Source organism: Ranitomeya variabilis, chromosome 4 (genome assembly GCF_051348905.1).
Source record: "Ranitomeya variabilis isolate aRanVar5 chromosome 4, aRanVar5.hap1, whole genome shotgun sequence".
NCBI classification, from domain to species: Eukaryota; Metazoa; Chordata; class Amphibia; order Anura; family Dendrobatidae; genus Ranitomeya; species Ranitomeya variabilis.
Window position 1 is genome coordinate 288,792,166 of NC_135235.1, and position 27,765 is coordinate 288,819,930.

The window sequence follows — 27,765 nt, forward strand, 5'->3', positions numbered from 1 at the left end:
TGGACACATGTCTTGTGTACGTGTCCTATCTGTGAAAAACACAGAGGAAACTAATGCATGAAACATGGACATGTGAATGGGGTCTAACTAGGAGTCCTCCTTCAATCTTAGCTGAAAAGCTTGATGACTGCTGATCCATGGTGCCGGAACCACAGTCGGCGTGAATCGGAGAATGACTCCATTAATGCAGCAAGGTATGTTTTACTCTATAGCACTGCAGCATTTTGGAGAAAACTTAGCACAAAGAGCTGGCCGGGTTTGGTCATCAGATGTCAGGTTCCCTTTAACTATACACTAGTGAATAACAAGTCAATTTGCTGCTGAATTTTAAGGAATTTGAGTAAATGTGAGCAAATCTGGACAATTAATGATTCACTCAATATAAATCTCAAGCTCCGCAAAAAAAATGGACATGCCTTTGGTGCAACCTGTGCAGCAGTACAGGGGTCCAAGAGTTAAAGGGGGTCACTACCACCTCCAAAACCAATGGAATTCTGCACCATGATGATCTATAGGACTACAAAGGGCGCATATATTGTTCTTGCGTTAGCTGTGGGCGAGGTACTCGTTTCCAGCTCGTTACATGAAAGTGTGGGTTCTGGCTGGGTGTGTGGACTTGTGCTGTGAGGGTGCTACGCCTGTGCAGCAGCATGTAACCGATGTTGATGGTTTGCCAGGAGCAGGCATTCGACAGTTTAATGAGCGAAACCACCATTCAAAAATAAACTTTTTACTGAACAGGAACCTCTCCCAGGACCCGTCTTCGGTAAATCACTCTGTCTCAGTCACTTCTGCTCCGGATCTCGCAATCCCTTGACTCCGATCTCCTCTCACTTGGGGACACCTCAGAATGCCGCACTGCTCACATTGGACCTTATGTCATCTTGCTATGCCCTACAGGCCCTATCTAACTTCCTGACAGGGAAACTGTCACTTTCTGTCACGAACAGTGCAGGAAAGGCTAAGTGCAACACAAAGAGATAAGGGACAGTATGGCAGGGGGTAGTGGAATCCAATAGACAGATCTAACGTCACCCTGTCTGTCCTATCATCCCTATATAGGTTCCACACCTATCGCCGAGCAGGATACCTAATCCCTGCCTGACCCTGGCAATAAGCACTGCACCTGGAAGGACAGGATGGGTGCTAGTCAATCCTCACTACCGCTAAAGACAGATAGGATAAACGAAACAGGGAGACATTTAGCTTGAGTAAACTCAGAGAGAAACATGGACGCCCTCCAAACATCAGAGATGACGGTAGCAGACTGCTACAGCTCCAAGCCTCATCAGAGAAGTGCAAATAGAAAATATCACCTGCACTTGCCAACAGCAAGCAAGAAGTATATCAACACTCAGGTCCAGGTGTGGCCATTAGCACTGGGGGAGGTGGCCACTCATCTGCAAAGCAAATTACGGAGAACTTCTGCAGACAGACGCAGTGCAAAGGTGTGCCGCCTCTGACACATCCGTGACACTTTTCCTTCAACTTAGCCCCTCCCACTCTTGGTTGGTCCTAAACATTAACTCTCACAATCCCTATTGCCAAACTACACACTTTATCAATACGACCAACATCTTTAACGCACATCACAATTTAGATTAAACATTATAATACACATTAAACCACATAACATTAAACTTGTTTCTTCAAGGGGGAACGTGGGCAACATGTCCATCTCCTTACACTTGCACATGGGCCCTTTTCTGTCCGTGTCTACCACTGGTGTAGAAGGGACCTTAGACTTTAATGGGTACATATTTCTACCGATTAAAAACATGGATAGAACATTTACATGAAAAATGGATGTCTGAATGAGGCCCAAGCTGGAGTCTGAAAATGCACCCTACTTTTAAAGACATATATAACAGTAAAGCAGTAAATTTATATTTATAAGATTTCTAAAACAAAAACTTGGTCCAGAGCTGACGTGGATGACTATTTGGTATGGACTATGTACAAAATGAGTCTACGAAGACCACCAATAGCCTAGTCACACAAACGTAGTGGAACATGACCTCAGTGGTGTCCCATTCCTCTCCACAAAGGAGGCAGAAGGCCATTTTCCTAAGAGAATTATCAAAACTGGAAATCAACACCGATGTATAACAATGAGTAGCCAAAACCGTGTGTATGAGACTGTCCATCTGCTCTATCAAATGCCCTGAACAGATGCTTCTAGAAATTGAAAGAGTAGATCCATGATCTCATACATGGCAGCTGTATGTCCTGAGTCAAAACGGAAAATCAGATTATTTAACAAACCATCAAAAAGTCTGCAACAAAAAAAAAATAAAATAAATAACCAAGCCGAACACATTATAAAAGGGAGGAGATCAGATCATAAAAAGACCACCAAGGGTATGTTCACACTGAGATTTTTTTTAAGACCGGGTTTTGTGTATTGACTTGCACCATTTCTAGTCCATCCATTTTGATAATAAATCTAAGTAAAAGAGCTCAACAAGGTCTTTTACTACAGTACCGTCATATTTCTATCATTATTACCAGTATTATTAGTAAATCTCTTATAGCCAAGCAACTTTATGTCTGGAAACACTGATGACCCCATATTAAAAAAAAATGAATTGAATTTTTCAAGATGGTGGAAACACCACTAGGTCACAGGTAAAAGTCTTCAGAGACAGGGAAAACGTGAAAGCTTTATTATATTGGGAAAAAAATCCAAGAACGCAACCAAACCTATGGAAGTGAGGATCATCGAATAGGGAGTTTAGTGTGGAAAATCCATTACAATGTGTATGTGGGCCTTCCAACTGTATAATTATGTTTTTGCTTACAGATAGGTGTGTCTACTTCGATAAACTCAGCGCATGTCCTTTTCTCACCGAGTTTTATTGATCAGACTCAAGTCTATGGGTGTTTGTGAAAAATGAACGAAAAATGGAAGTCATCAGCTTCCATCAGTGTTCAACTTTGCTAAGTGGCAATGGAAAAAAGGTTCAGTTTACCCCCTTAGTTATTAAAAATACAAAGAGAGCAATCAGTGGAGGACATCATGGTCAGAGTAGAAGGAACAAGGCGAAGAGGAAGACCAGCAGCCTGACGGCTTGATACTATCCCTGGTGGACCTATCTAGGCTTACACGAGATCGATCTTCCTACAGAGCGCTCTTCTACCAAGTCACCATTAATTGAAATCAAGCTGAAGGGCGTTAAATAAATAATAGTTTCTAAAAACGGATGAGAAAACAAACAGATACAAAATGAACGGTACATGAAAGAAAAATGGTTTGTCTCAGATCTATGTAAAAATAGAAATATGCATGTACAGTGCCTTGCGAAAGTATCCGGCCCCCTGAAACTTTTCAACCTTTTCCCACATATCATGCTTCAAACATAAAGATACCAAATGTAAGTTTTTGGTGAAGAATCAACAACAAGTGGAACACAATTGTGAAGTTGAATGAAATTTATTGGTTATTTTAAATTTTTGTGGAAATTCAAAAACTGAAAAGTGGGGCGTGCAATATTATTCGGCCCCTTTAACTTAATACTTTGTTGCGCCACCTTTTGCTGCGATTACAGCTGCCAGTCGCTTGGGGTATGTCTCTATCAGTTTTGTACATCGAGAGACTGAAATTCTTGCCCATTCTTCCTTGGCAAACAGCTCGAGCTCAGTGAGGTTTGATGGAGATCGTTAGTAAACAGCAGTTTTCAGCTCTTTCCACAGATTCTCAATTGGATTGAGGTCTGGACTTTGACTTGGCCATTCTAACACCTGGATACGTTAATTTGTGAACCATTCCATTGTAGATTTGGCTTTATGTTTGGGATCATTGTCTTGTTGGAAAATAAACCCAGTCTCAGGTCTTTTGCAGACTCCAACAGGTTTTCTTCAAGAATGGTCCTGTATTTGGCTCCACCCATCTTCCCATCTATTTTAACCATCTTCCCTGTCCCTGCTGAAGAAAAGCAGACCTAAACCATGATGCTGACACCACCATGTTTGACAGTGGGGATGGTGTGTTCAGGGTGATGAGCTGTTTTGCCTTTACGCCAAACATATCGTTTGGCAATGTTGCCAAAAAGTTTGATTTTGGTTTCATCTGACCAGAGCACCTTCTTCCACATGTTTGGTCTGTTTCCCAGGTGGCTTGTTGCAAACTTTAAACAACACTTTTTATGGATATCTTTGAGAAATGGTTTTCTTCTTGCCACTCTTCCATAAAGGCCAGATTTGTGCAGTGTACGACTGATTGTTGTCCTATGGGAAAAATTTCTGAAAAGTTCCCACGCTCGAGTTCATATGAGTTCATCCAGCAGAGGGCGCATCACCGCGACTCGAGGTAACTACAGTACATTCGCCTGCATTCCATTCATTCACCAAGTTTTACAGTCAGGAGCACAGCTGCATTAGCAGAGCTCCTGGGTGTAAAATGATTTAACCCCTTCAGATGGATTTACAGCGTGGGACAAGACTGTAACGAAGGAAGGTATGGAATATTGTTGTTTGGTTTTTTAACTTTATTTCAGGTGACAAGGGTCTTCAGGTGGATTGAGAGTATAATAAAATATTAAAACACCATGTGTCTTTATTTCATTAAAATACTTTTTAATAATGTGTGGATTAATAATGGATAGGTGTCATAATTGATGCCTCTCCATTATTAACCTGGCTTAATGTCACCTTACAATAGCAAGGTGACATTAACCCTTCATTACCCCATATCCCACCGCTACACGGGAGTGGGAAGAGAGAGGCTAAGTGTCAGAATAAGCGCATCTTACAGATGTGCCTTTTCTGGGGTGGCTGGGGGCAGATGTTTTTAGCCAGGGGGGGCCAATAACCATGGTCCCTCTCTAGGCTATTAATATCTGCCCTCAGTCACTGGCTTTCCCACTCTGGCGGAGAAAATTGAGTGGGAGCCCACGCCAATTTTTTCCGGGATTTAACCCTTTAATAGTTAGAGCCCCAAAATTTTACACAAAGACACTTCTTACATTAGTAAAGAGGAATATGCAATACAAGAAGAGATATGAGATGGTTTACTGTATGTAACCATGTCTCATATCCTGTCGGGTTTGTGAAGGAGATAGGAAAAGCTGGCAATTGAATTACCAGCTTTTCTGCTATCTAGCGCTGAATGAAATGTGTGTGTATATATATATATATATATATATATATATATATATATATATATATATATGTGCGTGTGTGTGTGTCTCACTGACATTATATATATTATATATATACCTATTCTATGTGTACACATTTATTCTACCTATTCTATTCTATTCTATTCTGTCAGTGTGATTTTACTGTTCACCGCACTGAATTACCGGCTTTTCTATAGAACACTGGTGCGTATTTCTGGCAAGTCACACACATGGTCCGTGTGTAATCCGTATTTTTCTCGCCCCCATAGACTTTCATTGGCGTATTTTTTGTGCAATACGCTGACAAACGCAGCATGCTGCAGTTTTCTACGCCCGTAACAAACCGTATATTACGGATGCGTAATATATGGCAGATAGGAGCTGCCCCATAGAGAATCATTGGGCCGTGTGCAATATTTTCTGGACGTATTTTCTGTGCTCATACGTCCGTAAAACTCGCTAGTGTGACGCCGGCCTTAATGATGGGGGTTAAAAAGATCAGACAGTTTGAATAAAATCCCTGATTGTTCACTCTGTAGATAAACCGCTGGACCATAGGTGATTGTCAGAGGCTTACACCCTTCTCCCCAACAGTACATATGCATGGAGGTGACCCACCATCCAAAGTCATCATCAAATCAAATTGTCTTCCATAATTTCGTGCTAAGGTAGTCATGAATGAATCTATAAATGTATGGTCACATCTCCACCAACACCTGCACCGATTGCTTCTGTCGTCAGGTGATGCCATATTGATCCTGAGGGCAGCACTGGTGATAAAAGAGTGTCAGGACTCTGAACATTTTTTACCTTTTGTGCATTACTGCCCTTTTCCAAGATGGCGTCTTTGGTCTCATGTGCACTGTGCCTTCCTGCTATAAAACTCCACCCCAGCCTTCAGTCTGTGCTAGAGTATTCTGCCTTGCATCCAGCTCCTGACCTCTGATTACTCCCTGGCTATATACCTGCTCCTGTTAACCTGTGTGGTGATCCTGCTACTCTGCTCTGAGTTCCTGCTGCATACACAAGTTTCCAGTAATCCTCCTTCATCTGCTGCTCGTGTTTACTTCCATCTGCACTTGCTGGACATGTAAGCTGTTGCTGCTTTGCAATAACCTGAGACTATTAACCAGGCCTCCCTGGTTGAGCTAAGATATGATTTGAACTGCCTAATAAGCATATCTATCTGTGTCTGGACTAAGACAAGGATTTATTCGTGTCAAGTATCCTCAAGAATAACTGTGCTTCATAGACTTTCTGCTTGATTCCTCTGAAGTTTCCTATAGACTGCTAAGCTGCGTTTATTATTTGCACCAAGTGTTGTGGACTTGAGTTTCTCTTTGCACCTGTTTGAATCACCGTGTGATAATATAGACTTTACCACTTATAAAACTGTGTCCTGTAGTTGTCTTGTTCCACGCAAAGAGTCTCCTGAGTTATCCCCTATAATTATTACATAGAGACATTGGATCCAGAGGCTTTGTGTAATGCCAAAGTCCCTGCATGCCTCTGCTCCTCCCTTAAGTCAGAGACGCCAACATATTCACCACAACCCAGTCCGCCCTGCTGCATCCCCTGCTCTGGCTCCTGTGCCCCAGGGTTGGCGTACGCCACGCAGGTCTCCTGGCAGCGCGCTCACTCCTAATGTGTCCCCAGCCAATAGCTAGCAGGCACTTAGTACTTAAGGTAACTCCACCTGCTGGGAGGTGCCTGTGCAACAATTGTGTTAGTCAGTCTGCAAGCTGCTAGTCAGCTGCCAGGTCCCTTTACCCGTCAAGTTTACCTCACCAGTCTATTCTGAATCTGAACCTTTAACCCAAAACCTCTCCGGCGGTACCAGAACTTGAAACCACTCCCCTGGTACCTGAACCTGAAACTTTTCCAGAACTACCAGAACCTGAAACCCTACCTGCGGTACCTGAACCCACTCCGGCTTTTCCTGAACATGAAACTGCTCCGCAGTACCAGAACCTGAAACTTCTTCAGTGGTACCTGAACCTGAAACCGCTATGGCGGTCCCTGAACCTGTATCCGGCTCTGATGGTACCTGAGACTGAAAATGCACCTGTGGTATCTGAATCTGAAACATTTCCGGTGGTACCTGAACCAGTACCTGTGCTTGAAACCTGGTCCTGTCTGAACAAGCTCCAATATCTGTTACACCAGAATCCAGTCCTGTCTTGGACTCCGAGTCTGTGTCTGTTGTCCTGACCCTTTGGGTCATCTGCTGCAGTACCAGGATATGCCCTGGAGTAGCACCTGGGTCCGCCTGTGGCTCAAGTCTAACCCCACCATCAGGGACTCTAGTGAAAACCCTGGTGGTTGCTTGGCTATCTACCCCCAGACTCTCCTTAGTCCATGGCGCAGTGGGTACACGATCCACCAGCATGACATTCTGGACGGCGTAGGGTCTGTCCAGCCACTAAGATTAGAGTGCCATGCAGTCTGGCAGTATAGGTGTGTGCTGTTCAGCTGGAGTCATCAGCTCCCTGCTCCAGCCAACCGGAGAGCACCACACCATATTTAAGCCTCCAGCTTCTTGCTATAAGCTGCCAGATATAGCCTTGTCCTCCTCTGGTTAAGGTCTTCGTCTCGGCTCCTGTCTTGTATATGTTTCTCCTGTTTTTTGACCTTGGATTATTTATTGACATTTCTCCTACTTTACAATTTTGTACCTTTTGAAGCCCTCTAGGTTTTGACCCTTTGGTGGAAGCAATCCAGTGGGACCCATTACATGGGTTAAAGGGTGAAGGCCAGTGTTCCTCTGGTGTCTGCCATACAGAGTGGCTTGTGCCAATTCTGTCCGAAGTGACCTTGTTGGGACTACGGCCTGTGACAGATGTGACATGTACTACCTCTTATCCAACTACCGTAGTCAAACGTGAAGTACATAGGAGGATATCCAGCTTATTTGTAGACGGCATTCCTAAAATTTTATTGGAATTCTGCAGCGTTGTGTTCTATATTATCCCAATGGCTTTTCATAATGTATAAAACTCAACAGCATCTCCACCCTCGGACGCAGCGGACCTCAATGCCAACCTCCAGTTACTGCAATTAGGATTTTTTTTTTTTTTTTTAAACAAAATAACAGACTTCTGATTCCAGGCAATAATAACATGCCGCTTCTGGTTACTGTTTATTTTATCCATTCCTATAAACTCATTGCCAAGTATCTGCCAGGTCTGAATAATGTCGACCTCACTGGTTGGGTTTCTGGAATAACCTCGGGAAAACTGATTAGGTGTGGTTTTTCCACGCTGAGACGCAGATGCATCTTGAGCACGGCAGGAATTTGAGGGATAAATAAATCTTCCTCTCTTTAATAATTTTGTAAAAGTCTTAAAAAAAAAATACCCTAAAACATTCAAAATCTTATGTGAACTGCCCCCAGGACCCGTCTGTAGCAGCAAGATATTTTTAACAGGTGAAAAATGTTCTAGAATTTTAGTTGTCATAATTCTTGTAGACGGGATTCTAAGGGTGATTTATAATCTCTCTCTCTCTCTCTCTCTCTCTCTCTCTCTCTCTATATATATATATATGTACTCACTTAAAATTGAAGTACACTAGATACAGTAGATATACAGATGACTAAAGAACCTTTATTGTCAATTTTCGACCCTCGGAGGGTCTTCTTGTTAACAGTCCTCGATATAGTCTATTCAGATATTTCTGAGTTTCCTTGGTCTATCACAGTAGCGACAGACAGTGAATGACAGCCAGAAAGAAAGGCTCAGAATGGTATGTTAATCTCATTATTAGGGCACAATGACACCACTGTGTTGCACAAGGGTTATGGTCCAAATTCCATGGTGAAATCCGTGAAAAAAAAATGACCCCCAAAAATTGCCCTCTCGCCCACTCTTTGAAATCGGGGAAGTCCCACAGAAGCAAATTTTTTTCACTGCGAAAATCAAGAAGACCTGTCATAGATACAGTGGCATGTAAAAGTTTAGGCACCCCTGGTCAAAATTACGGTTACTGTGAACAGTTAATCAAGTTGAAGATTAAATAATCTCTAAAACACCTAAAGTTAAAGATGACACCTTTCCTTTGTATATGTATATTTTTATCTTTTACATTTTAAAAATGACATAAAGGAAAATGGGCCTATGCAAAAGTTTGGGCACCCTGCATGGTTAGTACATAGTAGCACCCCATTTTGTAAGTATCACAGCTTGTAAACGCTTTTTGTATCCAGACAAGAGTCTTTCATTTCTTGCTGAGGGATTTTCATCCATTCCCCCTTGGAAAATTCTTCCAGCTCTGTGAGATTCTTGGGTCGTCGTCCATCCTCTGCTATTTTGAGGTTTAACTACAGATTTTCAATGATGTTCAGATCAGGGGACTGTGAGGGCCAATGTAAAACCTTCAGCTTGCGCCTTTCGAGGTGGTCTATTGTGGATTTTGTCATGGGTTTCGGATCCTTATCCATTTGTAGAAGCAATCCTCTTTTTCACCTTCGGCTTTTTTTATAGATGGTATTATGTTTGCATCAAGAATTTGTTGAAATTTCATTGAATCCATTCTTCCCTCTACCTGTGAAATGTTCCCTGTGCCACTGGCTGCAACACAACTCCAAAAAATGACTGATCCATCCCCATGCTAAATGGTTGGCAAGATGTTCTTTTCCTGAAATTCTGTGCCCTTTTTTCTTCACACAGACCTTTGATCATTGTGGGCAAAAATGTTTAACCTCATTGGTCCACAGGACTTGTTTCCAAAATGCATCAGGCTTGTTTAGAAGTTCTTTTGCATACTTCTGATGCTGAATTTTATGGTGAGGACGCAGGAGGTTTTCTTCTGATGACTGTTCCATGAAAGCCATATTTGTGCAGGTCTCGCTGAACAGTAGAACAATGTACCACAACTCCAGAGTCTGCTAAATCTTTTTGAAGGTCTTTTACAATCAAGCGAGGGTTCTGAATTCTGATTTGCCACTCTAGCATTCCTACTAGCAGCTCTCACTGAAACTTTGCTTGGTCTTCCAGACCTTATCTTGACCTCCACTGTTCCTGTTAACTGCAATTTCTTAATTACATTTCGAACTGAGGAAAGGGTATGTAACAAGCACTTTGCTATCTTCTTATAAGCTTCTCCTGCTTTGTGGGCCCCCACCACTTTCATAGTACTTGGCAGCTGCTTAGAAGAACACATGGCTGCTGTTTTTTGGCACAAGGAGAGGAGGCTGGGTTTTTATAAAGCTGGGAAATTTGCATCACCTGGCCTTTCCGAATGATGATAGTGAACAAGCCATAACCCTAACAGGCTGATTAAGGTTTGAAACCTTGGTCAAACCTATCTGAGCACACAAATCTCCAAGGGTGTCCAAACTTTTGCATCGTCCCAATTTCCCTTTTGTAATTTTTAAAATGTAAAAGATTAAAATATTTTTATTTTTTTTGAGTAAAACACAAAGGACATGTGTCATCAATAACTTTAGGCCTTTTAGAGATCATTTCGTCTTCAATTTGCTTAACTGTTCACAATAACATTAATTTTGACGAGGGGTGCCCAAACTTTTACATGCCACTGTAATATAATTTTTTTTTTAACCTGGTGTAAATGCCACTGTTCTCCTGAATCCAGCGTCTTTTTATCTCTTTCTTCTCCATTCCTGAAACATACCCCTCTCTTCCCTGTATATAAATCTAGCATTTTTAGCCAACTGAGTGTGGTCTTGAAGAAGACAGATTGAGGCCGACTCCCACTTGGATAAAGAGACTAGATTCACATACAGGCAAGAGGAGGGTCATATCTCAGGAATGGAGTGGCGCAGGAACGAAAGAATAGCAACGCTGGATTCAGGAGAACAGCGGCATTTACACTAGGGGGAAAATACAAATTTTTAAGGCAAGTGATATTCCTCTTTAAAAATAATTTCAATAAATAACATGATATTATTGAAGCTGTTTGTATGGCATTCCACCCAGAAGCCACAGTGACAATCCACGTGCAGACTAACCCCACAGTATGGAGCTAACGTGTGCAAACCTGTTGAAAGTGACATTGAAAATCACAGAAATTTGGCTCAAAGTACCTATACAATAAAGCCGCTTAGAACGTGCAGGACATGTTTAACTACTTGGCCCTGGTATTTGAATTCATTAAAAAAATATTGCACAGCTTGACTTCTACAGGTGACTTCAGAATGAGTTAACTGAGGATCCATCAGCGAGCTCATTAGGCTGTGAGAGTTTGTAACTCTTATCTGTTTTGGTTTTTTTCACCGAGCTCCCCTATCACATCAAAGTTGACTGCAAAAGGTAAGAAAAAGCCTGTAAAAGCCAAACGACGCAACGTTTTTAATGCAGCACAAATGCAAAAATTCTTTTTAGCCCTTATTACGTGAAAGGAAGTGGAAAAAAAATCCCCAAATGTGGACGACCCCATTAATTTGGTATTGATTTCAATTACGGTAATGGTCCCCTTGCCACACAATGATGAAGAAGATCTGAGTATACGGTCAACTGTGTCCCTGCACTCATAGCATCGCCTGCAGTCCGCTCACATTCCCGGCACGGATAGAGACAGGCGACCTGCCTGCGGGCGGCACATAGCCAGTGCGGGCGGCACATAGCCAGTCCGGACAAGCTATGCACAGAGCACCCGTTCTGAGAAGCCTCAGGGGCATAAGCCGGACCTGCTAAACTTCACAAAAATCAACTAACAGTCTGGCCCTAAGTGAGTGATGGGTACCAGTGAAGCCCTGCTGGTTCTTTATCATGGTGGGAACTGGGTAATCTGCAGCATGCATATTACTTTTTTTATACTTCATATTTTTTTCAGGAATAAAACTTAATTGTGGGACACATAGACTTAAATGGGCAACAATTTAGTGCACTTTGCAGCATAACTAGGACCAAACATGATTTGATCTTATCAGGTAAAATGCACATCTAAAGAGGTTGTCTAAATGTAGAAAATGGGTAAGATTGCAAACAAGCAACTTTGCAATTTACTTAAAAAAGCCTCTCCTTCCTCATTTACTAGATGACTGGCCACCTCTGAAGCAGAAGTGGCCGGCTTCCTAGGCAAAGAGTGCGCACATGCAAACTCTTTCCAGTTTGAAGGCCCCGCTCTGAAGCTATCCAGACCACTGGATCTGGCTAGCTTCGGGTCCCTGTGCTCCTCCGATGCTGCAGAGAGGAAACTGAATTTTAATGCACATGGATCAGCCATACAGCTGATCCAAAATCAATCATGTGGAGCACATTGCGCCCCCGCCTGGACACTGGACAGAGGTGCGCTCCTGAAGACAGAAGAAAAAAAATAACCCTTACGTTTGACAATTTTTTGACAATGCAATTTGGCTTAAAAGAAAATGGGTGTTGTTTAGAAAGAAGAGGGTGCGTCTTTAGGGTATGTGCACACGTTGCGGATTAGGCTTAGGAATTTCTGGTGCGGATTCTGTCTCTCCTGGCAGAAAACGCACCTGCGGTTTTTTGTGCGGTTCCGCAGCGTTTTTTTGTGCGTTTTGCTGCGGTTTTCTTGCGGATTTGCTGCGGTTTTTACCCCTGTGGTTTTCTATAATGGAGTGGGTACAAAAACGCTGCAGATTCACAAAAAAGAATTGACATGCTATTTCTTAAAAACCGCAGCGTTTCCACAGCGGATTTTCCGCAAAGTGTGCACATCATTTTTTTTTTCCATTGATTTACATTGTACTGTAAATCAATTGCGGATCTGCAGCGGATCTGCACCTCAAAAAACGCTGCGGATCCGCAGCAAATCCGCAACGTGTGCACATACACTAAATGTTGCAGTGTGTAAAAAAACTTAAAAAGATTTGTCTGCTACCTGGATAATCTCTTTTTAAAATAAGTAATTGCCTTGTAAAATAAAATTAACCTATATTCACCTCTTGCACAGGTGCCGCTCCAGCAATGTCGGCGGCGGGTCTCCATGGTCTATTGACTGTCACAACTCTGTTGCCGTTTGTCCCGGGACCAGGGGCTCCTTCCCTGTCCCTAACGGTAGTGGTACTTCTGATGGTGAAGACGCCAGGGCCACATACCTTGCCTTAGCTCCGGAATCCGCCCTCAGATTGTACCCTTCCACCACCCAGGAAAGAGGGTAGTAGTTGTGTACCCAATACACTAACCAGAACCAGACCAACAAGATAATACAAACAGGGGTAAAGGGAAATACCAATCATACAAATATACTCACACATACAACAGAGGAATGCATCAGGGAATGGAGGATGGGGTTAAACCAAAGTAGGAAAAGAAAGGGAATTATCACACACTCAAAACCTAGCAACAGTCACATATAAATCCACCAAACGCCTTCTCCAATAATAACCAACAACAACCTCCAGCCATGCAGAATAAGCTACTCTGACAATGAGTGCTAGCCAGGGCCCAGATTATATAGGAGATGGAAGTGGCTAACAGTGAACAGCTGAGAGCCTTAATACAGGAAAGCTTCCAGGAGCTCTCAACTGAGCAGATTAACCTCTGCACTTCTAAAAGAAACCTGCACCGTTTAATATGAAGGTGAAGTGCTTCTAATCAGTGTTAGTAGAAGGAGAAATCAGATGCTGCGATCTTCTGGCTCCTCTCTGTCGCGGTAAACTCGTGACAGTGACATTGATATGCTAGGTGAGCCCCGCAGCTAATTATCTGCGCCGATGTGGGTGATGAGTATACGTTGCTTTTATCTCACGAGGTGGAGTACTTATTTTAAATAGGGTAAGGCTACTTTCACACTAGCGTCGTTTTGAATACGTCGCAATGCGTCGTTTAGGAGAAAAAACGCATCCTGCAAAGTTGTCTGCAGGATGCGTTTTTTCCCCATAGACTAACATTGGCGACGCATTGCGATGTATGGCCACACGTCGCAACCGTCGTGCGACGGTTGCGTCGTGTTTTGGCAGACCGTCGGCACAAAAAAAGTTACATGTAACTTTTTTTGCGCGTCGTGTCTGCCATTTTCGACCGCACATGCGCGGCCGAAACTCCGCCCCCTCCTCCCCGGACCTTACAATGGGGCAGCAGAAGCGTCGTAAGACTGCTTCCACTGCCCACATCGGGTATTATTTTCACAACGCGCGTCGGCACGTCGGGCCGACGCATAACGACGGCCCCGTGCCGACGCTAGTGTGAAAGCAGCCTAATCCAGATAGTGGACGCAAAAAGTGGTGCAAACTGAGCCATCCAAGAGGTGGCGGAAAACTAGATAAAAGTGTCTGAGGTGGCGCCACTGTGATAAATTTGCTGCATTTATTAAAGTGGTTCTTGTGACTACATCTTTAATAAGAGACTAAGGCCCTGATTCTTTACACTCGAGGTTGCACAAAAATGTTGCCAGTTTGGACATTTTTACACCAGTTTCGCTCAACTCCGACAAAATGGTATAGGGAGGTGACGCCACAGCTCATTAAATTCATGATGAGATCTCCCAGACTGGAGTAAGATTCGGAGGCGTCACCACTTTCACGAGTCTGATTCATTAAGATTCCTTCGCCTCTTAATAAATCAGACGCGTCTGACTCCAGCATTGATCATTGATGGCAGGACCCATGGATGATGAAAGCACTAGACTAGGTAGCGTTGGCTCCCATTTCTACTTTTTTTACATCCTTAGCTCATCATAACCATCCTGGAAATAAGCTCACCACTGCAATCATCTATAACATATAAATCAACTTCAGCTACCTTTTGGACCAATGCAGACGTTGAAAAGATTTTGGTGCAAATTTTACAACATTCTATTGGACAATAACGTGTGACCACAACTTAGGAAGCTTGTCCCATCCAGACCACCAGTTTTCTACATGAGGAACCACTAGTTATAACGTGATAGCCATGGGAAACCCTGTCCGTCAGCTGCTTCTGCTTTATGCAGCCACTACTTGTGCTTGGTGATGTAAGGCTCGCATGCTCACTCATGGAAACCCATGCCATAAAGCTCTTTGTGAGGCTGTGACTTTTATACACTCTGCTGCTCAGCACTCAGCAACCCCTTTATGCAGCCACTCAATCCGACGCTTGGCATTGTGCTTGGTGATGTAAGGCTTGCATGCAGCTATTTAGCCATGGAAAGCCATTAAGCTCCTGGTGCACAGTTATAGAGTCAGGGCTATGGTGACTTTCATGCCTTCCGCTCCTCAGCAATCGGCAACCACTCTACACAGCCACTGATTTTTACTGCCAAGGAATGAATTGACCGAATAGACGATCATGTAATACATGGCTTATGCTGAATCTTCCCGAGACTGTCACCCTTTGCTCTTTTTTTTTTTTTTTATTAGACTAGATGGTCACGAAAGCAAGATCCCAGCAGACGTCCATCGTGTAGGAAATCAATGACCGTCACTGATGTGATCAGGAAAAAGCCTCACGCCAGCATTCAGTCAATACCTCTGTCTGTCAAGTCCATCTGCACCGATCAATATCTACATGACACAGATAACTGAGCACGACATGCGAGGGGAGATGGCGGCCCACCCTACCGTCATCGTGAGCCTCTCTGTTCTTCCGCCGGTGACGCTCTCTCCTGTGACTTACGATGGAGTCTGTTCCTGTCTCGTTGTCGAGTCCATCCCGACTGCTGCCAGCATTAGGGCTGTGAGAAACAGGAAAAGTCAGGAGACATTACAGATTCTGACACGTCACAATTTCCAGCAGTTAAAAATTCCCATTTTTCCAGAATTCTGGAATTTTGGCCCAGTGATATATATACATTTCTATAAGTATTGTGCGTCAATCATGTAGTGCATAGTCATTATTGGAAGACACCCTCTTAAAAATAAGTATATTATTATAAAATGGGACTGATCACTCATAAAAGTCAAACATCTAATCGCTGGTCTATATAGTAAATTACGGTAGCTACCTAAAGAATTGGGGGTACAATTGATGGGGTTCTCCTCTTTGGACATAATCAGTGTCCTGCCATTAGTACTGTGATCAGATGTAATCCATTGGGAAACCTTGCAGTAAGTGTTTCATTTTCCTGCAGCACCCCCGCAGGGGAAATAAGGCATTACACAGTTTCCAATGAAAACAATGAATTATCCGTGTAATTTAAATGCCTGCTTGCTCCTCCATAGTGAAAGACACATTATTTAGCCACACTCTGCTCCGAGAGACGCCCTTCTATCTACCCACAATTTATAGGAAAATAAGACAACTGATTTAAAGGGAAGATCTACCTTTTGTTTATGCAAAGTATTAAAGTATTTTACTCCCAAAAAAGGGAGTAAATTACCTTGTGCATGAACACATATAGTCTCTAAAAATCATCTTTTATAAAGTCTAAAAGCATCAATACAAAGTGTAACAAACAATGTTAAAACGAATAAAGGAGATACAAAATTGCACCTTCAATCAAAATAGATCATACATAGATTGCAGTGATGAGCGAAAGTGCTCGGATAAGGTGTTATCTGAGCATGCTCGAAAAATATGCTGCATGTCTCGCGGCTGTTGTGCAGAACAGTAAACCTGTCCTAGTTATGGGTCATTGTCTGAAAATAATCTCATTTCTGATGTATAATAGGACAAATACAGCTGGAAGGATTTCATTTGCAAGAGCGCAACCTAGTGGAACACACCAGAACTGCAAGGTTTTTGTAAATGTTACATAACCGACAGCTCATTTACTTGGCTGGAAATACAGGGGAACCCATGCAGTTTTTTAAATTAATTTATTTATTTATTTACAGCGCAGGCGGCGGCTGACAAACACTTCCAGATTTCAAATTAATGAATTTTTACTTGTGTGCTTTTTAAGGGGCTCACATTAGGCTAGACCAGCTTTTTTTTACTTTATAGGAACATGCATCGGGGCAAAACGGTGTTCTGAAAATTCCAAGAGTCACAAAACTTGGCGCTGGTGCAAAGCAATGTGGTGTTCTGTATTGTGAAGCTGACTCCTCAGTTCTTGGCTACAGGCAGTGATGACACATCACCAGAGGAGGAAGAATAGGGTGGGGCACAGACCTTTCCAATTAATTAAATTAATAGAGAGGAGAATTGATTTATTTGGCTTTTTCCAGTGGCCATTGCCCATCAGAGCCTTTAAGGGGATAGCCATCTACTTACTCAGTGATTTTCATCAGAGTTTCATCACTTTTTTCCACAGATGAAAAAAAAACTACTGTAAAGCTCAACTAGAGACGTCACTGGTGAGAATCTGGAGTTTCCAGCACGGTATGTACGGATATCCTCCACTATACGTTCATTGTATAGGGGTAATATTAGTGTTAGTATTGTGATTTTTAATTAATAACCATTATGGTGGTATTATTAGGTCACTATGTGGTGGTAATAAGTGGTCACGATGTGGTGGTATTATTGGTAATTTTCATCTTGGTATAGCAGACTTTCCTTTCTGTGTTTTTCTGTCAAATTTATATATTTTATTTGTATTATTGTTTTTTACAGGGGGCCTAACACAAAACAATCAACACCACTGGAGTCCATGCATCCGAGCAACAAGCCGGTGGTAGAAGGATCCAAGTCCACATTTTGCCCTGGTGCCCATAGGACTCTAGTTATGCCACTACGTCAAAGGCAATGTTTATGACACCAAGATATGATTTCTGTAGGGGCCATATTTGATCCATTTAAGGGCCACAACAAGACATTAACTGTGTTATTACAGCCCTCAGACCAGTCTCCTCCACGGTTGCCAAACATCCAGAAATTCCATGACAGACTGTAAAAATTGGGCAATTCAGACTGTAGACATGGATCACTTATAATCATAATAATTTATTATGGTTTTACAATGTGTCCGTAAAAAAATATTGTCTATTCGTGATTTTTTGATAAGGTATCCAGAAAAAGTTAAAAGTCAAGTTGGTAATCCTGGTCTCCATAGAGTATGACATTACTTACTGAAAGGATGGCGGGCGCGAGTCTCCGATTCCACCTGTCCTCTCGATTGGAGGAGGAAGGTCTGTCCGGCTTTCTGTACTTTGGGAGCCGCCATCTGAGTGTGAACTTTCCGCCAAAACCAGCTACGGAAACATAAAACAACGAAAATGACAAGTGCTGAATATACTAAGGGAACGGTGCCATAGTGAGCAGCTGCATGAGGCCACAAGTGAGGACGGTAAATGCAATCATTGATCGTGGCCTTCATGCAGCAATGCACCAAGGAACCGCATTCAGTTACATGCACGCTCCCGGGGAGGCGGCTAAGAAAGAGGAGCATCCATAACTAAAACATGTCCAACTTTGACATTTCAAGACGCTCAGTGAGTGCCTGCCCTGCAGTGGTAACATTATGCCTATGTATCATGTGACTGCTGCAGCCAATCACTGTCTTAGATGTCACTGTTGAGGTTACTGATTGGTTGCAGCAGTCACATGACCGATGGATGTAACGTCATCACTGCAGGAGTGGGGAGGGATTCACGATAGGGGGGAAGGAAGATGAGAAAGGTAAGAATGTTTGGCAATTGTATGAAAATCCCCTTTTAAAGTAACGTTATATGATGGTATTTACTGTGTTATTTCTCTGCGATACTGTATCAGAAATGGTATGTGAAATGTTATTTGATATAGCATGCCAATTTTGGCAATTTGTTGTGATAACACACTATAGGGAGGTGCCAATAGAGGGTATGACATAGGGATTTATATTTTTTGGTGCAGGGCCACCATACTGGGGATTAAGAAGCACTGTGGGGGCATCATACTGTGTGGAGGGCATTGTTGCACTATAGTGGCATCATATTGTGTTTTTGGGAGCTGTATGTAGGGGTCACTGAGGGGGCATCATACTGTGTAGAGGGCATTGTGGGGGGCACTATAGTGGCTTCATTTTGTGTCTTGCGGAGCTGTGTGTAGGGGTCATTGTGGGGGCATCATACTGTGTGGAGGGCATTGTTGCACTATAGTGGCATCATATTGTGTTTTTGGGAGCTGTGTGTAGGGGTCACTGAGGGGGCATCATACTGTGTGGAGGGCATTGTGGGGGGCACTATAGTGGCTTCATTTTGTGTCTTGCGGAGCTGTGTGTAAGGGTCACTGTGGGGGCATTATACTGTGTGGAGGGCATTGTGAGGTGCACTATAGTGGCATTATATTGTGTTTTTGGGAGCTGTGTTTAGGGGTCACTGTGGGGGCATCATATTGGGTTTTTTGCAGTTGTGTGTAGGGGTCACTGCGGGCGGCATCATACTGTGTGGAGGGCACTGCAGGGGACACTATAGTGGTATTATATTGTGTTTTTGGGAGCCGTGTGAAGGGGGTCACTGCGAGGACATACTACTGTGTGGAGGTCATTGTGGTGAGGCACTATAATGGGATCATATTGTGTGTAGGGGTCACTGTGGGGGCATAAATGTGCGTCCTGGGTTATCTTTGGGGCTTCAAACTGTGTGACTGTGCATCATACTGTGTGGGGGTCATAAAGGGGTATCGAACTGTGCGGGAACACTTAGGGGCTTCACTACAGGTACTATTTCTGTGTGGGTGCACAACAAGGAGTAGGAAAAGTTGAAGGTGGGGCTTAGCTGTAGCTGCAGGGGCTTCCCTGCTCTTAAAAGTAGGGAGGTATGATGTACTCCTATTTATGGTGGAACAAAGATGTGCTGGATACTTGTTGCAAGGATGAAGCTTTTTCCAGTATCCTGAATCATTGCTGTGTTAATAAAACAATGATATAATTAGATAAAAACATATATGAGTTTTAAATGTGACTGTGTCATCACGACCACAGAGGCCGGACACTGCTATGGGGACTGTGGTGAGAAAGGGTCGAGCATTGAACTCCTCTTGTTTCCCATGACACCGGCACAGTGCTTACCTGCAGCCACTAGAGGGAGCTCACTACATACAGGTTTATACAGCAAGCAAGTTCAGTACTAACTGCATAAATCCATATTTAGTTAGCTCCCCCTAGTGGTGACTACACACAATCACAATCATATCATTTATGGAAGTTGTGATCTTAGCCATCTCCACACTGAGAGTTCCCTGATCCGCATATTGCCCCTGGTTGCCACATTGAAGCAGAGAATGAATGGAGAGCTGGACACTCTCCATTTCCTTCCATGGGAGTCATGACCTCTCCATTCAGTCTCCACCTCTATGTGTTATGACCCGAGGATCTCCCTTCTGGAGTTAAGTCTGGACCCTAGAGGTGGTACCTGCATCAGACACTTACGGAATATTCTACGACCTAATTCAAATAATCCCAAATGATATAATTTGGGCAGCATGTCACCGCCACTAGGGGGAGCTCACTCCTTTAACAGAAGACAACAGGGCTCCCCTTATACAAGTATATTATCAAATGAGAGGGCAAAGGAGGTCCTAAAGAAAATAAGGATAAATAATGCCCATTCTCACTCTAGGGGGTTACCAAAAGTGACATCATTTCAATTCCAGGTATGAAATCATTATGAAACTCACCCAGGACACCACTCTTCCATTAAAACACGGGAGTTTAGCGTTGTCATCCGAAATCTCTTCTTTGACCACCCTGAAAGATTGAATGTGACAGGAGAGTCAGAGGCTGAACGTTTCATCATCTCAACAGCCGCCGACCTCTAGAAATACATTTACTCTTTCCACAGCCGCACTTGACGCTCTTCCTCTGTAATCCATGCCAATTAGCTCAGTCGCTCTGCTGTCATCTCTTCACTACTGTAAGAGCCCTATATATAGCAGGCGGATATATCCTCCATAATTGCTTGTTTACGGCGACTCAGGCTCTACTTTCTGAATATTACAGCCACAATGTTCCATATAGGTTTCCAAAAAGTACAAGACCATGTTCACACTGGGCAGTTTTGCTGTGGGTTTTTAATGCGTTTTTTTAATGCAAATTTTTTGCTGCTTTTTACAGTACCAGCAGGTATCATATTTTGCAGCGTTTTTGTGCCAAAACCTCATTCTTTGGAATAGGATTTTTTTTTTCAATATTAAACATTATCAGCATGCACAAGAGACAATTCTAGCAAACTGTCACAAAAATGCAGTGGAAAAAAAAAAACAATAAAAAAAATAAAAAAACAAGGAAAAAAATGTTTTTTTCCTGCTGCTTCTTTCCTGCAAAGAGATCGGGTTTTGCTGCAAGAAAAAAAAAAAAAAGCAAACACGCTTAGTGTGAACTTACCCTAATTGTCAGACTATAATTATAAACAAATTGGGGGTGGTCTGACCTCTACGACTCCCATGACATGGAAAAAAAGGGTGCTGTGCCAAGAGAGCTGCAGACCTTCAGTGACCGAGCAGCAGTACCAGGCACAGATTTACAAAAGTGAAGGTGCCAGAGGGCTCCATCAATGTATTGGAGAAGAAGATAAAAAAAGGATGGCGCCTCATGTAATATGTAAGGTCTGATGAAGGGCAACTGTGACCCGAAATGCGTTAAACTCCAAATAAAGCAAAAATATTTTACTGAGAGCCATCTCTTCAATAAATCGTCCATTTCCTTTGCCATGCTTCAGCTGTGCCCTCAAGCCTGTTTTAATGCCATAATACATTACTGGGGGCTCCAACCAGCAACATAGACCCACTGGGGTGGGGTGCAGACCAGGGCTGTGGAGTTGGAGTCGGATCCCATTTTGGTGGAGTCTGAGTCATGGAAATTGAGGAGTCGGAGGTTTGGCTTACCAAATCCACAGTCCTGGCAAGGCTATGGAGTCGGAGTCATGGAGTCGGAGCCCATTTTGGTGGAGTCGGAGTGGGTGTCATCGGTGCCTGGCACGGCTGTGGAGTCGGAGTCATGGAGTCGGAGCCCATTTTGGTGGAGTCGGAGTGGGTTTCATCAGTGCCTGGCACGGCTGTGGAGTCGGAGTCATGGAGTCGGAGCTCATTTTGGTGGAGTCGGAGTGGGTATCATCGGTACCTGGCAGGGCTATGGAGTCGGAGTCATGGAGTCGGAGCCCATTTTGGTGGAGTCGGAGTGGGTGTCATCGGTGCCTGGCACGGCTGTGGAGTCGGAGCCCATTTTGGTGGAGTCGGAGTGGGTATCATCGGTACCTGGCAGGGCTATGGAGTCGGAGTCATGGAGTCGGAGCCAATTTTGGTGGAGTCGGAGTGGGTGTCATTGCTGCCTGGCAGGGCTGTGGAGTCGGAGTCATGGAGTCAGAGCCCATTTTGGTGGAGTCGGAGTGGGTGTCATCGGTGCCTGGCAGGGCTGTGGCGTCGGAGCCCATTTTGGTGGAGTCGGAGTGGGTGTCATCGGTGCCTGGCAGGGATGTGGAGTCGGACTCGTGGAGTAGGAGCCAATTTTGGTGGAGTCAGAGTGGGTGTTATCGGTGCCTGGCAGGGATGTGGAGTCGGGGCCCATTTTGGTGGAGTCAGAGTGGGTGTCATCGGTGCCTGCCAGGGATGTGGAGTCGGAGCCCATTTTGGTGGAGTCGGAGTCATGGAAATTGAGGAGTCGGAGGTTTGGCTTACCGACTCCACAGCCCTGGTGCAGACCCCCACTTAATGACAAAAACTATATTCTGATTTATGATGTTATTGCGGTTTTATTTTTTTTTTAATATATATATATATATATATATATATATATATATATATATATATTATATTGTATTTCACCCTTTGTTGTGTTCTTAGCAGATTATAATACAATATTATTTTTTATAGTTCAGATTATTGTCCAGATGGTGCTGACACATGAACTCTACAGAATGCATTGTTCATCTTGTTGAGGTCCTACTAGATTTGCATCTTTCACGCCGGCATTGTCCACCGATGGTCGTACCACAACAGGAGGTGGAAGTTCAGCATCCTGTTTACTGTTTATAGCAGATAATGGTCCGGAGGCATTCTTAACAGACTGTCTAGAGTCAGAGTCTGCCTTGCTCAATATACTGTATGTCATTGCTCGTCGCCTGGGAGCTTATTTCAGGTTCTTGTCAATCACAGTATGCTGTAAGGGGTAACGTTTCTCATTATGGAGAGTGACATGTCAAGCACGTCAGAGTGAGGATACTTCTAAGCCATGTAATGCTCCTCTCGGAAATTAAAGAAGCAAATGGTCTCTTTAGAGAGGAAAAGGACTAGAGTTATAGCACCACCTGTTCCTGATCTTTTTGCTTTTTTTCGGGGTCTTTTTGTACATCCCCAGTTTATATATATATATATATATATATATATATATATATATATATATATATATATATATATATATATATATATATATATATATATATATATATATATATATATATATATATATATATATATATATATATATATATAAAAAGCTATTTACTTTGTTACCTTATTGTTAGAATATTTTCCCCTGATGATTTCTCATGTAATCCGCTTTCACTATTTTGCTTTTTTTTTGCTTGTTTGCTTGTTTGTTTTTATTGCAAGACATCAATGGATATTTGACTTTTGTGATTTTGTGATCACTCCAGGGAGCAATTCCCGTACATATATAATTTATATATATATATTTCAGTAAGATTATCATAGACCACTTTCTTATTTAATGATGCAACATTCGTTTTAACTAATCCATTTTTTTTTTACTTTGTCTTCATCTACTAATTTCATAAAGAGAAGACGAGGTACAATCACAAGACAAGACGTGTCGAGAAATAAAGAAAATCGCTGAAAGAAGAGAAATAACAATAGCAGTTATTGAACTTATTAACTTGCTACTCAAATCCTGTAAGAACAATAATAAAATAAACATTAAGGAGCAGGATGAGAAAGGACATAGCCAAAATCGTTCAGACTGAGTGGAGTAATCCAGTCAAAAGAGTAGACGAAGAAGAGAGAAGAATATAGGAAAAAGGGAAGTGCAAAACAAAAGAAGCAAAAAGAGAAGAGGGGAGGGGAATGCTAGCCCCCCCCCGTCAAAAAATGAAATAAAGGGGGGATCTCATGGCATTACAGATCTTAGGATTATTGTGGTGATCAGATATGCACATTGGGCTTTAATTTAGGGTTCAATCTCAGGTCAGTTTAAATGTCCATGGTGAGCTATATTTAGAAGCTCTGGTTTTAACTGGCGCTTTTGGCGCCCATTTCAAATGGTTTTTATTGGTGGTTATGGTTGTTAGGCAGATTTATTCTGCTATATATTTGCCAGCTTTTACCAGGGAACATCATTCCGCTGGAGCAGTGAAGAAAAGAAGAGACCTTCTTCAAGATGGAAGATTTGCTGCGGCAGCTGATCTCCAGAGCCGGCGCTGAGGGTGGGGTTGACTGGCTAAGGAGCTGCCTCGCTATAGAACCTTATGAGGTAGCTTCCGAAGCCGTCTCCCCCCCTCCCTTACCGGCATCCCAGGCCGAGTCCTCGCGTCAAGATTCTGCAGAACCGCCGTCTGTCAATGGAACTCCGGGCTCTCCAGCGCTGCCGACACCGCAGGAAGGACCGCGCCAGACACAGAGACCTAGACGCCGCTCTCAAGCGCCATCCAGGAAGTCGCGCGGCGCTGCAGCCAGGAGATCTCGCAGCCCAGCACGAGATCTCCCACAGCGTCCTCAGACGTCATCGGCCGCGTCATCAGTGAGCGCTGGCAGCTCAGGGGTAAGATGCAGCCGTACAAGCGCTGCGGAAACCCCTCTGTCAGGCGCCCTGTCGGCGATAGCGGCGGCCTCCTCCAGCATCCCAGCTCCCGCACCGGACCGCGTGCTCCCGCAGCGTGAGGACTCCATCGGGTCAGGTTCAGCTGGCTCGCACCGGCGCTCGCCCAACATGGAGGGCTGGAGCGCTGGCAACTCTTCTGGACGCAGCAGCGACGCCATCAGTAGGGGTGAGAACATTCATGTGCCCCTGTCTGTCTCGCACGCTGATTTTAAAAATATGATCAAGGATGTGGTTTCAGAGACACTGGGGGAGGTTTTTAAATCTCCTTCTCCCACAGTTGTCAGTTTTGACAACAGTCCTGGAATTTCCACATCCTCTACTGTAATTCCTCAGAATCATTTTAAAGAAGCTCTGACTTGTGAGCTTTCTCCCCTTGGTTTTCATCTCAGCTCAGCAACAAAGGAGCTGATTTGGAGTAACCAATACATTGATTTATTTTCTTTGCTTCCTCGCAGGGATCAGCCGGGTAGGTTGGAAAGGCGCGATGAAAAATCTGATTCTGATGACGTTAAGCGTGGTCACATCAGATCTTTCAACAATTGGATACAGGCCTTTTCAATTTATTCGGCGGTCCTGGGCGAGAAATCACCTAATTTATGTAGTAAATTGTTTCAACACATTGACATAATTTTGGAGGCATACCGCAACTTTGGCGGTTTTGCCTGGATTAATTATGATGAATCCTTTAGGCAAAAGTTAGCTGTTCATCCTGACCTCTCCTGGGGTACGAAGGATGTCGGGCTTTGGATTAATCTGATGCTGCCTCAGAGACAGTCTTCAGCTAAACAGGTGTCATCAGCCCTCCCTAAGAAGGGCGTCTGTTTTGCTTTTAATGACTCTGTCTGTAAGTGGAATACTAACTGCAGATTTCGACACGAGTGTTCATTTTGCGGAAATGCGCACTCTATGTCACGATGCTTTAAAAAGCAGTCCGCTCAGCAAACACTTTCCAGGGACAGTAATGCAAAAAGCCTCGACCCCAGTGAAGCTGGAAAGACTGGTGTACTGGCTAAACAAGTACCCAGATCTGCTGAGCAGTAATTTAATTTTTAACGGATTTTCTAAAGGTTTTTTTGTGCCTTCTTTTAAAGGGATCGGTTGTAAGTTGTTAAGGAATCTTCCCTCTTTGGCATTTAATCCCGAAATAGCTAGAGAAAAATTTTTTAGCGAGCTGGAACTTGGTAGGGTCGCAGGTCCTTTTACCTCCCCTCCTTTCCCGAATTTTCGTATTTCTCCGCTGGGTTTAGTACCCAAAAAAGATACGGGATCTTTCCGCCTGATTCACCACCTATCGTACCCCACCGGTTCATCTTTGAATGATGAGGTAGATAAGGACGTCTGTTCTGTTAGCTACTCATCATTTGACTTGGCCATAGACATGCTTAGGAATATGGGTAAGAACGCTCTTATGTCCAAATCGGACATTAAGTCGGCGTTTCGGTTGTTACCTATAGATCCTAACGGTTTTAATTCATTAGGCTTTTATTTTGAAAACCAGTTTTTCTTTGACAAATGCCTCCCTATGGGTTTTTCCCTGTCTTGTTTTTACTTCGAGAGCTTCTCATCATTTTTGCATTGGATACTGGAATCCAATTCCCCTAATGTCAATATTTTGCATTATCTAGACGATTTTTTGTTTGTAGGCCCCCCTGAATCTTCAATTTGTTTAGATACACTTAATAGTTTTATTAAAATGTGCGAGTATTTTGGCGTTCCCATTGCCCATGAGAAAACCGTTTTTCCTTGTAATTGTATCGAGTTTTTAGGCGTTACGTTAGACTCGGTTAAAATGGAATCCAGACTCCCGCTGGACAAAATTGTAAAATTATCCACTGCACTAAATAATTGTCTTACCAAAAAGAAGGTGATCTTAAAGGATCTTCAATCTTTACTCGGCCTACTAAATTTTGCTTTGCGTATTATTCCAATCGGTCGAGTTTTTTCTAGACGGCTTTATGATGCTACCAAAGGATTATCGTCTCCTACTTCTCATATCAGAGTTTCTTCTGAGATGAAGGAGGATGTAAAAATTTGGCTAGAATTTCTTTCAGATTTTAACGGAAAGTCTTGCTGGCAAACTGCTTTTATTTCTGCTGACTCAATCCCCTTCTCTGTTTCTGTGAATTCCACTTCCGGATGTGGTGTTCTCTTGTCACATCATTGGTGTCATGTTCAGTGGCCATCTCATTGGTTGGATTCTCATATCACAAATAATGAGATGGTGCTGGAACTCTTTGCAATTTTTTTGGGGCTCTATTTATGGGGCTCTTTGATTCAGAACTCCAGGTTAAGCATTTTTTCATTGAATCAAGGAGTACTTCTCTCCATAAACACCCTGTCCTCTAAAAATAAATGCGCTTCTTTGATTATAAGACAATTGGTTTTAACATGCCTAAAATTTAATATTTGGATCAAAGCGAAACAAGGCGTGAGTGCATGGGCTTCAGTGGCGGGTTCACTGTGCAAACATGAGCGGTCATTCTTTTGCTTACAGGTACCCAACGCAGATTTGGAGCCAACTCCTTGCCCGCAGTCAATTTGGGAGCTGATTTCGATTTGATTCCTCAGTGTATTAGGAATTCCCTCTCGGCTAGATCATGGGCCGATTATTCGGCCGCGTGGCTTAGATGGGTGAATTTTTGCGCCCTTCATAACTTAAATTGTAATGTATCCAATGCCCTATCCGGCCTGCAGTTTGCAGTATCTCTGTCTGAATCAGGCCTCTCCCACTCAGCTATAGCTAAATCCATTGCAGGGGTATCGTTTTTTCTAAAATTAAGGGGTAACCCCCCGCTAACTAGTTTTTTCCCTTTAAAGCAATTTTTGAAGGGCTTGAAGAGATCTAACTTTAAACCCGATTCAAGACGCCCGATCTCTTTCCAGCTTTTGAAGGAATTATGCTTAGCGCTCCCTGATGTTTGTAGTTCTAGAGAGGAGAGCGTTTTATTTTATTCAATATTCACACTCACATTTTTCGGTGCCTTGCGGGTTGGCGAGGTAGTCTCAACCAACAAATCGGAACCTTCTGGTCTGTTCATGTCTGATGTCAGAGTTGATAATTCTCAAGTAGTTTTATTTATTAGAAAATCAAAAACAGACCAGATGGGCAGAG

General features: G+C 43.2%; 1 protein-coding gene across 4 annotated transcripts in view; it reads right to left on the reverse strand.

Annotated features, from left to right (window-relative positions):
* Positions 1 to 27,765, reverse strand: part of DVL1 (dishevelled segment polarity protein 1) — a 186,186-nt gene that overhangs the window by 78,183 nt on the left and 80,238 nt on the right. For all 4 annotated transcript variants that reach the window (XM_077250132.1, XM_077250133.1, XM_077250135.1 and 1 more), the window contains exons 2-4: positions 20,501 to 20,570; positions 17,975 to 18,096; positions 15,583 to 15,695 (exon numbers count right to left, since the gene is read on the reverse strand). In XM_077250132.1, coding sequence (XP_077106247.1) covers positions 15,583 to 15,695; positions 17,975 to 18,096; positions 20,501 to 20,570 — 305 coding nt within the window. The remainder of the gene's footprint in view (positions 1 to 15,582; positions 15,696 to 17,974; positions 18,097 to 20,500; positions 20,571 to 27,765) is intronic.